Consider the following 15882-nt stretch of genomic DNA (forward strand, 5'->3'; position numbering starts at 1 on the left):
AAGGTATACAAATTCATAGATTATCCAGGCAATTTGTTTCCCTGCTCAACATCTGAATATATGTTCATTTTGTAATCATTAGTGCATAAATCATAGAGGAGTCAAGGATTAATAGCATATTGTAGCATAAGAACTTAAGAAATAGGAGCAGGAGTAGGCCAGCTGGCCCTGCCATTCAATAAGACCATGGCTGATCTGTCCGTGAACTCAGCTCCATCTACCTGCCTTTTCCCCATAACCCTTAATTCCCTTACTATGTAAAAACCTATCTAAATGTTTCTTAAATATATTTAGGGAGGAAGCCTCAACTGCTTCCCTGGGCAGAGAATTCCACAGATTCACCACTCTCTGAGAAAAACAGTTTCTCCTCATCTCCATCTTAAATCTTCTCCCGTGAATCTTGAGGCAATGTCCCCTAGTTCTAGTCTCACCCATCAATGGAAACAACTTTCCTACTTTGATCTTATCTATCCCTTTCAAAATTTTGTATGTTTCTATAAGATACCCTCTCATTCTTCTGAACTCCAGAGAGTATAGTCCCAGGCAACTCAATCGCTCCTCATAGGTTAACCCCTTCATCCCTTGAATCAACCTGGTGAACTGCCTCCAAAGCTAGTATATCCTTCCTCAAGTATTGAGACCAGAACTGCACACAGTACTCCAGGTGCGGCCTCACCATTACCCTGTATAGTTGCAGCATGACCTCCCTGCTCTTGAATTCAATCCCTCTAGCAATGAAGACCAACATTCCGTTTGCCTTCTTAATAACCTGCTGTACCTGCAAGCCAACTTTTTGCGATTCATGCACAAGCACTCCCAAGTCCCTCTGCACAACAGCATGCTGCAATCTTTTACCATTTAAATAATAATCTGCTCTTGTATTATTCCTTCCAAAGTGGATGATCTCGCATTTACCAATGTTTTATTCCATTTGCCAGATCTTGGCCCACTCACTTAACTTATCTATATCCCTCTGCAGACTCTCCACATCCTCTGTATAATTTGCTTTTCCACTCAGTTTAGAGTCATCTGCAAATTTTGCTATGTTACACTCAGCAGTAAGGAAAACCGACTCTCCGATTCATAGCTAATCTCATTATAATCTCAGCTCTACCAATGCAGGGTTGTGACCAGAAACATGACCATTCTTCTGCATCCACAGATGCTGCTTTATCCATGCAGTTCTCCCTGGAGTTTTGTCTTTTGTTTGTGAATTTAGCCATGTTGATTGGATAAGACCCTGCAGCGGATGGTGAGGTCAGCTGAGAAGATCATCGGTGTCTCTCTTCCTGCCACTACATTTACATCACACGCTGCATCCACAAAACAAATAGCATTATGAAGGACCCCACGGACCTCTCAGACAAACTCTTCTCCCTCCTGCCATCTGGAGAAAGGCACCAAAGCATTCAGGCTCTCACAGCCAGACTATGTAACAGTTTCTTCCCCCAAGCCATCAGACTCCTCAATACCCAGAGTCTGGACTGACACCAACCTACTGCCCTCTACTGTGCCTATTGTCTTGTTTATTATTTATTGTAATGCCTGCACTGTTTTGTGCACTTTATGCAGTCCTGGGTAGGTCTGTAGTCTAGTGTAGTTTTTGTGTTGTTTTACGTAGTTCAGTGTAGTTTTTGTATTGTTTCATGTAGCACCGTGGTCCTGAAAAACATTGTCTCATTTTTACTGTGTACTGTACCAGCAGTTATGGTCGAAATGACAATAAAAAGTGATTGATTTGACTTAATAATAACTCTTCCTTCTGCATAACACTAGATATTCATTTATTGTGTTATGAAGTGCAAGGATCTGAATAATTAGTGAATACCTGGGATGCTCAAGTTTTTTTGCAGAATCTACTATTTCCACGTAATAAAATATGCCATTTTTTAACAAAAGGAAATAATGAAAAATGCAATTTGAATCAATACAATAAATTCGAAGCTAAACTAACTTGAAAAAGTGCTGTGAGAATAGTTTTCTCGACACAAGAGAATCTGCAGATGCTGAAAATCTTGAGCAACACATACCAAAACCTGGAAGAACTCATCAAGTCAGGAAAATAATGTCTTGACACCTGATGAAGGGCCTTGGCCCGGAAAGTTGACTATTTATTTCCCATTATAGATTCTGCCTGACTCACCAAGTTCATCCAGCATTTTGTGTGTGCTGTGGGAATAGTTTTCTACAAGAATTTTTTTTCCCAGTGCAAAAAAATGCAGCAAAGACATAGGAAGCATTTTGCACTACAAAGGTATTGTGGAGCAACTTAATATTGCAAATCAAATTCCTCAATCACAGAAACATAATCAATATTGTGGTATAAATAACATGTGAGAAGTAAATACTGTACATACAATAATAAAATCATACAGTACAATTCTGATTTTCTGGCATGCTTGGCAGTTTGGCAAATTTTCTAGGTTCTTGGATGTTATTTCAACAGCCCAACATTTTTCTAATTGACCTTAGAGTTTATATCATTAATTTTCCAGTGAACTTGGTGAGTAGAAAGGAGAGCAAAAAACATTACCAGTGTGGATCTGCTGGGATTTCCAAATGATCACAAACTGAATAATTACCTTGTTTTTTTTCCCATTTGAAAGAAGAAAAACTGGAAGCAATGATACTAATTGTTGGTAAATTGGTTTATTTTTGTCACGTATACTGAGGTACAGAGAAAAATTTCTTTCTGATGCCATCCGTACAGACCATTTCATTAGAACAGTGCACTGAGGTGGTGTAAGCGAAAAGTACCGGAATGCAGAATGCAGTTACAGTGGAAGCGCAGTGCATACTGACAATAAGGTGGAATGTCATGAGGAGGTGGATTATGAGGCCAAGTGTCCATCTTAACATACATGGGACCATCCAATAGTCTTGCAGCAGTGGGATTAGTCAATCTTTGCACACTTTCTGTATAAAGTCTGAAGGACTGGAGTCTCATCAGATCATCCTAATTATGTCTTTACAGGAGCCTGTAAATCGTATAATTAGCTGGAGAGCTCACACTCTGCAAATAATCAGCATCTTCTTGGTGGAGGAAGCCTTTGTTGTTATTTCTGCATCTGTGGATTGTTCTGTCAGGTGTGTAATAGGATTAACATTAAACATGGGATTTTGTTGATGTTTTTGCTAAGGGCTAGCTTTTATATTAATGCGTACTTTTTGCGTCACGTATTTAATACTGAATGATTTAAACTTGGCTTAAGCACGATGTGCTTCATGGTATGGATTTTGTTCTTCTGTGAAGGACATTGCTAAACTAGTTAAAATATTACAGAAATACAACATCCATGTGTCACTTTTACTGATGCATGAGTTTTATTTCTAAATATTTGATGTAAATTTGTATTCCTAAACCAAAATGACAGGATTTAAGCTCAACATATCAATTTGTCATCAGTTGTTTGAAAGAAATACCTATACAATAGTGGTTGAGTACTTCACCAAGCCTCTGAAATGAATTTGCCATGTGCACTTTCTTCTATTTATGGATATGTAGCCTAACTATATTCTCAAATTGCTATTGCATGCCTGTTGATTACTTATCTAATATTTTAAATACCAAGCCTTCTACTGTGATATTGCAGTTTTGTCAGGTTTCCAGAATCACTTCTCATTCCCACATTTATCATGGAAACTGCCTGGGTCAACTTGTCACAGTGTACATACATAATAGTGGCTTTGTAGCAGCTCATTTTTTCACATTAATTATCTCAATGCTCAAAGCTAAGCCAGTAAGTGCAAATTTTAAAATGTTATTGAAAATTCCAAACTATTTTCCCATCATACATGAGACAGACATATCCACTAATGTGCAATGAAGTTCTCCGAGCTTTGCCGGAGAGAAATGCACCCCCCCCCCTTTATCAGATACTTTCTCATCGGCGGCAATTGATATTAAGGACGGCAATGGGGATCACTGAATACAGGAGGTGTAGGAGTAGAATCAGCAGGGTAGGCTGCCAGTGCAGCTTGAAGGAGGGAACTGGACAGTGCTACAAAGAGGCTTTGGCTGAGTGAGGACAAACCATTAAAAAGGAAGGAAGATGAAGTCCTTTGATCTCTTGCTACATGATCCATTTCTGAGTTCTCACCTGTTCACCAGACTCCCCTGCTGTGTTACGTTATACTCTGTCACCTTCAGCTAAACAGCTTGTTTCTTTCTGATGGGTTTAGTGAGTTGGTTTTGGGAGAACCATGACGTATATCTGTCCTTGTACTTTGGCACATGAATTTGAGCATAGAAATATTTCTGGACCTTAGTTTCCCTGTACCTATATACCTGGCCTTTTATTTTTGAAAGAAAAATGTTAAATGATTAACTGTTTTATTGCTTTTCAGGGTTTGGTATGCATTAAATGGCCATTACATTGGATATTTTGGACAGCAAAGTGAGCTGCTTTTAATGAATCCCAGTGAGTGTGTTTTACCCAGTGACATAACTGAGGGACCTGTGGAGGGTAAGTCAAAGCAATCCAACGAGGCGGACCATTTGGACTACCCTTTGATGTTGGACTGGGAAAGGTGAGACGATAAATAATAAAGTTGATCGGAACGTCTTGTAGTTTGTGACCCTATAGTAAGTGCACCTTAGTCCTGACGAAGGGTCTCGGCCCGAAACGTCAACAGTGCTTATCCCTATAGATGCTGCTTGGCCTGCTGTGTTCCACCGGCATTTTGTGTGTGTTGTATAGAAATATTATGTTATGCTTTGCCTATATCATTCCTGATTTTTAAAGTCACGGGGCATGTGCATTATGGGCACTTGCATTTATTGCCCATCCTTAATTGGCCTCAATCTACATATATATTGGGTCCCTGGAGTCAAATTTAAATTGATAACTTTGTGATCCAGAAGCAATAGTGTTACCCACTGAGCTGCAGGTGCTGAAATATGTGAAATATGATATATGATGCCTCCAATGGAAATCTAAGATTTTAGGATTGCTGGAAACTTTGTCCGGTTTGTGCATCATCTTGAAAAGTTTTTGAATGTTTCAAAAATAATCAGAATTCCCTCAACAGTGTTGACAGCCAGCAATGTCTGGGGTTACTGCTGCTTTTTTATTGCTATTTTCTGCTATTCTGATTGGGACAATTCGACGTGGACCAGACCTGTGGCCTGCAGTCAAGAATGAAAGAGCTCTAAATGGAACTGAACTGAACTACACTGAACATTCCTAGACTGTTTCAAGGACTGTGCAGTTTGATATTTCATATTCTGTGCATTATTCGCTCATTTTTTGTTGTTTGTGTGATTTGTTCACATTTTCTGTGCATTGAGTGTTTGATGTTTTCTTTGAATGCGGTCCATGGTTTTCTTTGTTTCATGGCTGTCTGTGGGAAGATGAATCTTAGGGTTGTATACTGCATATATACTTTGATAATTAATCTACTTTTAATTATCTATCAATGAAATATTGTGGCTCTAATTTGAATAGAACTTGTCCTGCTCCTCCCGCTGCTCGTACAATTTGGATCAGAAAAGCTACAGATGCATCTCCTGGCCCATTCTGATCCAGATTGTTCAATAGTTACTGTCAAGTTCCTTGTTATTGGAAACAAAATTCACAATGATTGTGTGAATAGTCAGAGGCTTTATCTCAGGGCTGAAATGGCTAACATGAGAGGGCACAGTTTTAGGGTGCTTGGAAGTAGGAACAGAGGAGATATCAGGGGTAAGATTTTTACGCAGAGAGTGGTGAGTGCGTGGAATGGGCTTCTGGCGATGGTGGTGGAGGTGAATGCAATAGGGTCTTTCAAGAGACTCCTGGATAGGTTCATGGAGCTTAGCAAAATAGAGTGCTATGGGTAACCCGAGGTAATTTCTAAAGTAAGTACATGTTCGGCACAGCATTGTGGGCTGAAGGGTCTGTATTGTGCTGTAGGTTTTCTACGTTTCTAATGCATGGATTCTCCATGGAAGTGTCTCTTTCCTGAAGTTTGATTTGCACTGTACTCCAAGGTAGGTAGTGGTTGGTATGTTGTTCACATGTATCTATTTGTGCATCACACTTTACACCTACTTTATCAGCCGACGATAAGCGGTTTGTAGATCTAAGTTTTCTCCATCTCTATTGCTAAATGTGTTTGACTGCAGTTAAAATAACAATCATTCAACTGTTCTAGATACAAGTACTTTAACTTAACTCAAACCTTGAAAGGTAAGCACATTTACTTTTACAGCTTTTTGATTTAGATGGAAACCATTTGATCGGGAAGGTTACTTAATGAAGATGGAGCAACAACGGAAAGTTCTTGATGTTGATCAAGACAAAAATTTTTTTAAATCAGTGACTATTCCAAGGGTAGGAATAGAACTTTCTTTGATTGTAATGCATTGATGTGAAATCAGTGTTTCTCTAGTATCTATCATATGAGGCAAGATTTCCTCCCTCCCCCATCACCACAGTCTCCCTTCCCAACCCCTACATTTGGTAGTGTTTTCTCCTCAGCTTTGCTATCACACACATTTCCAAATTAGCCATCATCAGCTCTCTCTCCAAAAGTTCAAGCTTGACCCTCTTAAACTAACAATTCTGTCATAGAGTCATAAAAAATCAGGATTGGAGTCATCCCCATTCTGTCACAGAGTCATAGAGAAACGGGATTGGAATCATCTCCAATCTGTCATAGAGAAACGGGATTGAAGTCATCCCCATTGTGTCATACAGTCATAGAGAAGTATGGTGCTGAAACAGGCCAAAACCATTAGACTGTCCCTTTGTTTGTATCTAACATTGGTTTCCACAGTCAGGCAATTAATTTTACATTTATTATCCTTGCTTTAATATCCTTAGTCCCTGATCTTCAAGGTATCTGTGGTCTTCTGGCCTTGGTTTCTTGAGCATCTACTTTGTTATCTACTTCATATTATGGCAGCTCTGCCTTCAAACGCCAGGGCCATAATTTCTGAATTCTCTCCCAAAAGTATTTTCGCTCCTTTCCTTGTCTTCCTGGCTTTAATATGGTCATCTGCCATAATGTCGCTTTCTGAGATTCATTCTCAAATTTCATTTGATATACTGCCTTAGGAAATTTTGCTATATTAGGGGTATCAATATAAATAACTGTACATTAATAATGGTGGAGGTGCAGCTTCACAAACCAGTGTGAATTAATCTATAGTGTTCAGGTCAAGTTAGCAGGCATTTCATGAACTCCCTCTCAATTAATGCAGAAATGCCTAAATTCTCAGATAGTGGTCTGTGATGAAGTTAGAAAGTTTAGAAGAATAGTACAAGTTTGATTATTGCTGAAATTCCTTTTGGTTCTGTAATGAACTATAAAGCACTAATTCCTTAAATTCACATGCATACAGTTTGGCTTAAGTAAATGTGTAGTAAATTTAGTAGTAATATTGATTCTCATCACCAAATGGGAATGGTGAGATTGGGGCATCCTTTGTTCAAGAAAGTAAAAGAATGATTTGGGACGTTTGTGGGGCATTGAAATCTGAGCTTTACACGCACAGTACTGCTGACTAGGACTAGAGCAGTGAAGGCTTGGGCATGCTGACCTACTGGTTAGCATTGTGAACGTGATCCCCTTTATGACAGCCACCAGCGGGGTTGGAGTTGCTACGGAAGTGCAAGGAAATTGTTTGGATAGGATATTATTGGAGTAAAAGCAAGGTCTGAGCATTTTCCCAATAAATCAGACAGATTTCTCAACTTTCACTGTGATGTGAAAATCCAGAAAACAAATGCTGGAAATCCTAAATGTAAACAGAAATTCTGGAAGCGCTCAGTATGTTAGGCAGTAACTGTGAAAAGTTCAAGTTTAATTGTAATTCAACCATATGCATGAATGTAGCTAAATTAAACAACGTTCCTCCAGGACAAAGAAACGAAGCACAGAGCCGACAGTCATAAATAACACACAGCATATATAGTTAAGATAGCATGTGCAGTCACAAAAATAATATTAGCACTACTCCCTGAGTGGCTCACTCACGGAATTATAAAGAGAAACAGTCATGATTTGGGTCTGTGGCCTTTCATCAGAGTGTCTTTCCACATGCTGCTTAACTGCTGTGATTTTCCAAATGTATTATTACTGTACGTGCAAAACACGATGCAGAAATAATATCAGAGTTAGAGTGAATTATGCCATTAAATGCCTGACCCAATTTCCTGATGACTGGCATTTCACTGGAAAAGCTGTACAAATATAGTAAAACCTGGACAAAATTGTGCTCCATATGCTGTTAATACTTTTTTAAATAAGTGCCAATGGATTTTTCTAATTCACTTTCTGGGTAAGTACCAAAATCTACATTTTGTTAAAACTACTAATTGTAGACTAATACTAAACTATGGGCCTCTTTCTATTTTATATTTTACTTTTATTAAGTTTAAAAAGTTATCTGATGGAATGTTTTTGATGTCGGAGCTGTTAAAATCAATCTCAGTTGAATGATTCCTCACTAAAACTGTCACCTTTGCTGATAAAATGGAATTTCGTTCACATAAAAATAACAGCTGTTCCCCTCCCCTCCCCATTCCATGGTTGTAAATCCCCCACTAACAGTCTTGAAAACCACAGATTTGATCTGTAGATAGCCAGGTAAATGGCAAAATTTGCCTTTGTCAAAATGTATCTTTTCCAGTAATTCAGGACTTGCAGTTTATTTAAAGCTTTAGAAAGTTTTAGATACCAATATTGTGATCAGTCCTCCAACAGGGGTTGCAAGCTCTGGGATATTGCTGTTAGATCCTTTTGAATGTCACTGTTTCCAATCTTTGTTCACTTTGCCATCATTTGTGTATGTTTTAAGTTCAATAAATAATACTAATCAAGAGCACATTGATTTTTTTTTCTGCACCTTTATTCCAAACAGCTAAAATGTAAACCAGTGGAAAGTTCTGTATCTGGCAAAAGAGCAATGGGGGCAGTGTTCCGGGCTCTTCCTGTGTACAAAGTAAGATCATAATAATCACATTTACAGAGGATATAAAGTACTTAATAAGATGTCAAATGACATCCAGCAAATAAAGCCTCAATGTTATATCTCACCTAATATCCAGCTGCAAAATTATTTTCTCTAGTGTTTCCCAGTAAAGTGTTATAAACATTTCAGGGTGGTTTTGCATCACTCTCAAAATTCAATTGGGCGCTTCTGGGTATGGAGCCCAGTAGTGATCTTGCAGGACTTCTCCAGCATAATACCAGGGAACTGCTTTTGGGATCTGCATGGGATTGGACCTGACACAGGATCTGGATTCAGATTCGAATTTATTTATCACATGTATGTCACAACAAACAGTGAAATGTCTCACTTGTGCTAACAATCACCATACCCAAGGGGGTGTGGGCACCCTGCAAGTATTGCCAATGGGGAATATTGGTCCATGGCATATTAGGCAAAGGAAAAGGTACTGTATTATGCTTTGTAAGAAAATTCATGGTTATTTTATAGTAAAAATATCAATATAGTAAAAATAGCCAGTCTTAATAGATTTTAAAAGCATTTTAAATGTGTTTCATGTGTTCCATTTTTTACATTATCTACTTCAGTTAGAAAGTCTCTAAAAATGATTAACATTTATTGAAACCATTTCATTTTTATAGCTAGTCTAACTAGGAATGTTTTCTGCCTGAGGCATCCTTATTCTACTAGCAGATGCTGACCATATTGTTGGAGTCCTGGCTGGGTGCAATAGGACAGTCTGACTTGTTTTCTGCATCAGGATCAGGCAGATGTGGGATATTGGAACTTGACCAGCAAGATCTGAACCATAAAGCACCAGGGTGATTGAGCTTGATCGTCTTAAAGGATAAATATTTGAGGCAGAATAGAGAACAGAGCTCTAGGATTAGTTTTTGATTCAGCAAAGAACCTGATTCAGTTGTGGTGCTGGGTGCTGTGAACTCCCACTCTGTGCAACTGCAGGTCTGACTTCTGATGCTACAAATGTTTTCTTGTCTAATCGCATTACTTGATTTGTGCAACTGAACAATTGTTATTTGAACTTACCCCATGCAAAAAGATATACTGTAGGTTCCAAACTTTACCAATTTCATATCTCAAGTTAGTAATTGTCTTTCAAAAGAATTGGGAGCAAATCTGATGCAGAAATTAACCCTTTCAGGTTTTACTGCCACACAGTATCAATGGCATCTCAGGATCTAATCCTCAGAGTTCATTGGGACAGGAGGATATTGCTGGATGATGATTCTTAATTAGATTTCTATAGTTCAGTTAAATGCACTCATCTTAAGTTATGTCTTTTTGAATGGAACTTGTCTCAGCGTCTATGTATAGAAGTTTGAATTAGCTCAATATACACTCAGTGGCCACTTTATTCTGTACATCAATACCCCTGCTCGTTAATGCAAGTATCTAATCAGCCAAGCATGTGGCAGCAACTCAATGCTTAACAGGATGCAGACTTGGTTAAGAGGTTCAGTTGCTGTTCAGAACAAACATCAGAAATGGGAAGAAATGACTTCCTACTAGACATAGTGACTTCCACTTTGGAATGATTTTTGGTGCCAGATGGGGTGATCTGAGTATCTCAGAAACTACTGATCTCCTGGGATTTTCACACACAACAGTCTTTAGAGTTTACAGAGAGTGGTGCAAATAACTTTTTTAAAAAAAACTTCCAGTAAGGAGCAGTTCTGTGGGCAAAAATGCCTTGGTAGTGAGAGAGTTCAGAGGAGAATCGCCAGACTGATTCAAACTGACAGGAAGGTAACAGTAACTCAAAAAACCACATGTTACACAGTGGTGTACAGAAGAGCATCACTGAACACACAGCACAATGAATCTGGACATAAATGGGCTACAGCAGCAAAAGACCACGGACATAGCAACAGTCCTGTACCCAGTAAAGCGGCCACTGAGTGCCACTTAGTTTTGATGTCTTCAGGGAGCATTCTGTTAATTCATTCAATTTTCAGGAATATGGACGTTACTGCCAAGAATGGGCAATATGTGCTGGTATAATTTTGTTTGAGAGTTTCTTTGTGAGATGCCACTTTGAACCAAAGTTGTCCTTCTGTTTCTGTTAGTGAGGTGGAGGACTTGAACCCCACAATGAAGGGGAAGTGATATAACTGATAACAATTACAGCACGGAAACAGGCCATCTCGGCCCTTCTAGTCCGTGCCGAACGCTTACTCTCACCTAGTCCCACCTACCTGCACTCAGCCCATAACCCTCCATTCCTTTCCTGTCCATATACCTATCCAATTTTGCTTTAAATGACAATACCGAACCTGCCTCTACCACTTCTACTGGAAGCTCGTTCCACACAGCTACCACTCTCTGAGTAAAGAAATGAGGCACACCACTGGTCACCGGCCTCCATCCTGACAAACAGTTATCCACCACTACTCTCTGGCATCTCCCATCCAGCCACTGTTGAATCAATTTTACTACCTCAATATTAATACCTAATGATTGAACCTTCCTAACTAACCTTCCCTGTGGAACCTTGTCAAAAGCCTTACTGAAGTCCATATAGACAACATCCAGTGCTTTAGCCTAGTCAACTTTCCTTGTAACCTCTTCAAAAAATTCAATGATTTGTCAAACATGACCTTCAATGCACAAATCCACGCTGACTATTCCTAATCAGACCCTGTCTATCCAGATAATTATATATACCATCTCTAAGAATACTTCCCATTAATTTACCCACCACTGACGTCAAACTAACAGACCTATATTTGCTAGGTTTACTCTTAGAATCTTTTTTAAACAATGGAACCACATGAGCAATACGCCAATCCTCCGGCACCATCCCCGTTTCTAATAACATTTGAAATATTTCTGTCAGAGCCCCTGTTATTTCTACACCAACTTCCCTCAAGGTCCTAGGGAATATCCTGTCAGGACTCAGAAATTTATCCACTTTTATATTCCTTAAGAGCACCAGTACTTCCTCCTCTTTAATTGAAATAATTTCCAGTGTTACGGATTCAGCAACAGTAAATATATAAGTGAGGCAGGGTTTTTTATAACAAATAAAACATTTATTAAACACTGAAAAACAAACCCCCCAAAAGTAAACAAACCACTAACGTAACCGGAAATCAGCTGCTGTGCGGCAGCTTAAACAGTTCTTAAAGGAATAAAGCGAAAACAGTTCTTAAAGCGATGTTGCAAAAACAGTTCTTCAAAGTAGTACTGCAAAAGTTCAAAATGCTTACAGTCCATTAAAGGAGAGACTTTTTAGACGATTTAAATTCTCTTTCACGTCGTGTTGTTGCAGTTCCCAGTCGAACTATACTTTTCCCGGAGAATTTACGAAGATGAAAATGAAACAGCTTAAAGGCACTGACCTTTCCTTTACAAAACTGTACCCAACCCTTTCTGCTATTATTTGCAGGGGTTAACATGGGCACAGCCAACAAATTCCTTCCGAATGAGGATCAAATGTCACCAAGACCAAAGAGATGGTGGTGGACTTTAGGAGATCTAGGCCTCATATGGAGCCAGTGATCATTAATGGAGAATGTGTGGAGCAGGTTAAGACCTACAAGTATCTGGGAGTACAGTTGGACGAGAAGCTAGACTGGACTGCCAACACAGATGCCTTGTGCAGGAAGGCACAGAGTCGACTGTACTTCCTTAGAAGGTTGGCGTCATTCAATGTCTGCAGTGAGATGCTGAAGATGTTCTATAGGTCAGTTGTTGAGAGCGCCCTCTTCTTTGTGGTGGCGTGTTGGGGAGGAAGCATTAAGAAGAAGGACGCCTCACATCTTAATAAGCTGATAAGGAAGGCGGGCTCTGTCGTGGGCAAAGTACTGGAGAGTTTAACATCGGTAGCTGAGCGAAGGGCGCTGAGTAGGCTACGGTCAATTATGGAAAACCCTGAACATCCTCTACATAGCACCATCCAGAAACAGAGAAGCAGTTTCAGCGACAGGTTACTGTCGATGCAATGCTCCTCAGACAGGATGAAGAGGTCAATACTCCCCAATGCCATTAGGCTTTACAATTCAACTGCCAGGACTTAAGAACTTTTTTTTAAAAGCTATTATTAATGCTTTTTGAGTTAGTGATTTAGATGCATATCATATTATGACTGAGTTAAGTATTGTATGTAATGAGTTTTTGCTACAACAAGTGTATGGGACATTGGAAAAAATGTTGAATTTCCCCATGGGGATGAATAAAGTATCTATCTATCTATCTATCTATCTATCAAACAAGGTCGAACCTGTTTCACCGTTGAAATTGACTTTCCTCGATCTTTTAGCTCCCGAACTCCAATCTTCACTCTCCACTGATTTTTAACTGGCAGTATTATAAAGAAACTGCCAGCAATGACCTTTTAAACTTTAGGCATTAAATAAAACTCCACCTTTCAACCAAACTGCGTCATAATATTGGACCATGCAGTGGCATGGAGTCAAAATGGCAAATCCAGCCACAAACTGCCCCTCCTCACAGAGAGGGGTCCTCCTTTTATACCCTGTAAAAAAAACCTGTCACATGACCTCTACTGGTGGGAAAATGACATCACTCCACCATCACAAGACCACTACCTTAGGTCCAGCATATCTTCAACACCACTGTCATGTGACAAGTACAAGATACTCACGGGTACGTAACACCAGAACTTCTGTACTCATTTCCCTTACCTTACACAATTCAATATCCTTCTCCTTAGTGAATACCGAAGAAAAGAAATTGTTCAAAATCTGCCCCATCTCTTTCGGCTCCACACATAGCTGTCCACTCTGATTCTTTAAGGGGCCAATTTTAGCCCTCACTATCCTTTTGCTATTAATATAATTGTAGAAACCCTTCAGATTTATTTTCACCTTACTTGCGAAAGCAACCTCATATCTTCTTTTTGCTTTTCTAATTTCTTTCTTAGGATTCTTTTTACATTCTTTATATTCCTCGAGCACCTCATTTATGCCATGCTGCCTATATTTATTGTAGATCTCCCTCTTTTTCCGAACCAAGTTTCCAATATCCCTTGAAAACCACGGCGCTCTCAAACTTTTAACCTTTCCTTTCAACCTAACAAGAACATAAAGATTCTGTACCCTCAAAATTTCACCTTTAAATGACCTCCATTTCTCTATTACATCTTTCCCATAAAACAAATTGTCCCAATCCACTCCTTCTAAATCCTTTCACATCTCCTCAAAGTTAGCCTTTCTCCAATCAAAAATCTCAACCCCGGGTCCAGTCCTATCCTTCTCCATAATTATATTGGAAACTAATGACATTGTGATCACTGGACCCGAAGTGCTCCCCAACACATACGTCCATCACCTGACCTATCTCATTCCCTAACAGAAGATCCAACACTGCCCTTTCTCTAGTTGGTACCTCTATGTATTGCTGCAAAAAACTATCCTGCACACATTTTACAAACTCCAAACCATCCAGCCCTTTTACAGTATGGGCTTCCCAGTCTATGTGTGGAAAATTAAAATCTCCCACAATCACAACCTTGTGCTTACTACAAATATCTGCTATCTCCTTACAAATTTGCTCCTCCAATTGATAGTGCAATTATCAAGAGGGAAGATGTATAATTTGGAGGGGTATATGCAGGTGGTAATGTTCCTTTGCATAAACAAAACAATGTATGTCATGGAATGCATATTTTAGACCTCTATATTATAAAAGGGAATGAGATACAACTTATTGCTGATTTTATGGAGCAATATAAAACAAATACAGAATAGACAGACCAGTTCAAAGGCTGTCCTAATTTTACCTCCCCAAGGAATAAGACAGGAAATTGCACTTTATTTAGTTCTTCGATGTCTTCTCTTTTTCACAGATTGATCCTTTGTTCCGAATGGACACAGTTAAGGACGTATCATTTTCTGAGGGAGGTGGTCATGACTCCTTCCATAACTTTTTTACAGGAAAAAAGAAAATCACTATTCCAAGCAGTAGAAAGGTAAGTTGGATAGAATTTTAATTCAAGAGTAATGTAAACAGTAATGTGCAGAGGTGCGCTGGTATCCACAATTTGGTTGGGAACTAGTCCTTCCAGTTGATGCTGCCCTCTGGTGTTCACTCGGTGGAAAAACATGCTGAACCAGGACAATTTGCCATCAGTTCTACAGTCTTGCCACTCATAGACTTAGGCTATATACCATCACTTTATGACTATGCTTTTCTGAAACTGCAACCATTTGTGCTATTTGTGCAATGTGCTTTGTACAGTGTGCTGTTGGGAATGTTTTGCACCTTGGGCCCAGAAGAATGCTGTTTTGTTTGGCCATATTCATATATGATTCAATGATGATTAAACTTGAAGTTGCAATTTAACTTACCGTGGCAGCCAGTTTCAGGGCATCTAGTTTTGAATTTTTTTCTGTCCTGTAAGAGAAGCAACCTAGAAAAAAAAAGAAAGTTCAGGCAACATTGCTTGAAAATTCACTTCTAGCGTTGATATGCTAAGAGCAGTATGAGCTGCCTTAATGACTATCATCCAGTAGCACTCACATATATGCTGATGAAATGCCTTGAGAGGTTGGTCATGGCTAGAATCATGTGTCTCAGATAGGACCTGGAACCACTGAAATTTGCCTATCACCACAATATGCCTAATGGAGACGCAATCCCAATGCCTACGGGATGCATTCTTGGAACAGCTTGTACGAGAGCCGACCAGGGACAAGACTATTCTGGATTTAGTGTTATGTAATGAACAGGATTTGATAAGCGATCTTGCAGTAAAGGAGCCATTAGGAGGTAGTGATCATAATATGATAAGTTTTTATCTGCAATTTGAGAAGGATAAGGGCAGCTCAGAGGTGTCAGTGTTGCAGTTGAACAGGGGAAACTATGGAGCCATGAGGGAGGAGCTGGCCAAAGTTGACTGAACGGATAGCCTAGCAGAAGAGACAGTGGAACAGCAATGGCCAGTGTTCTTGGGAATAATG

General features: G+C 39.3%; 1 protein-coding gene across 1 annotated transcript in view; it reads left to right on the plus strand.

Moving 5' to 3' along the window:
• The window catches only part of LOC140730119 (WD repeat-containing protein 64-like), a 118146-nt gene extending 113226 nt beyond the window's left edge, over window positions 1-4920 (plus strand). The window contains exons 22-24 of the mRNA XM_073050255.1: window positions 2975-3087; window positions 4348-4466; window positions 4862-4920. Coding sequence (XP_072906356.1) covers window positions 2975-3087; window positions 4348-4466; window positions 4862-4920 — 291 coding nt within the window. The remainder of the gene's footprint in view (window positions 1-2974; window positions 3088-4347; window positions 4467-4861) is intronic.
• Window positions 4921-15882: the final 10962 nt, after the last annotated feature.

This window comes from Hemitrygon akajei, chromosome 7, assembly GCF_048418815.1.
Source record: "Hemitrygon akajei chromosome 7, sHemAka1.3, whole genome shotgun sequence".
Lineage (NCBI taxonomy): Eukaryota > Metazoa > Chordata > Chondrichthyes > Myliobatiformes > Dasyatidae > Hemitrygon > Hemitrygon akajei.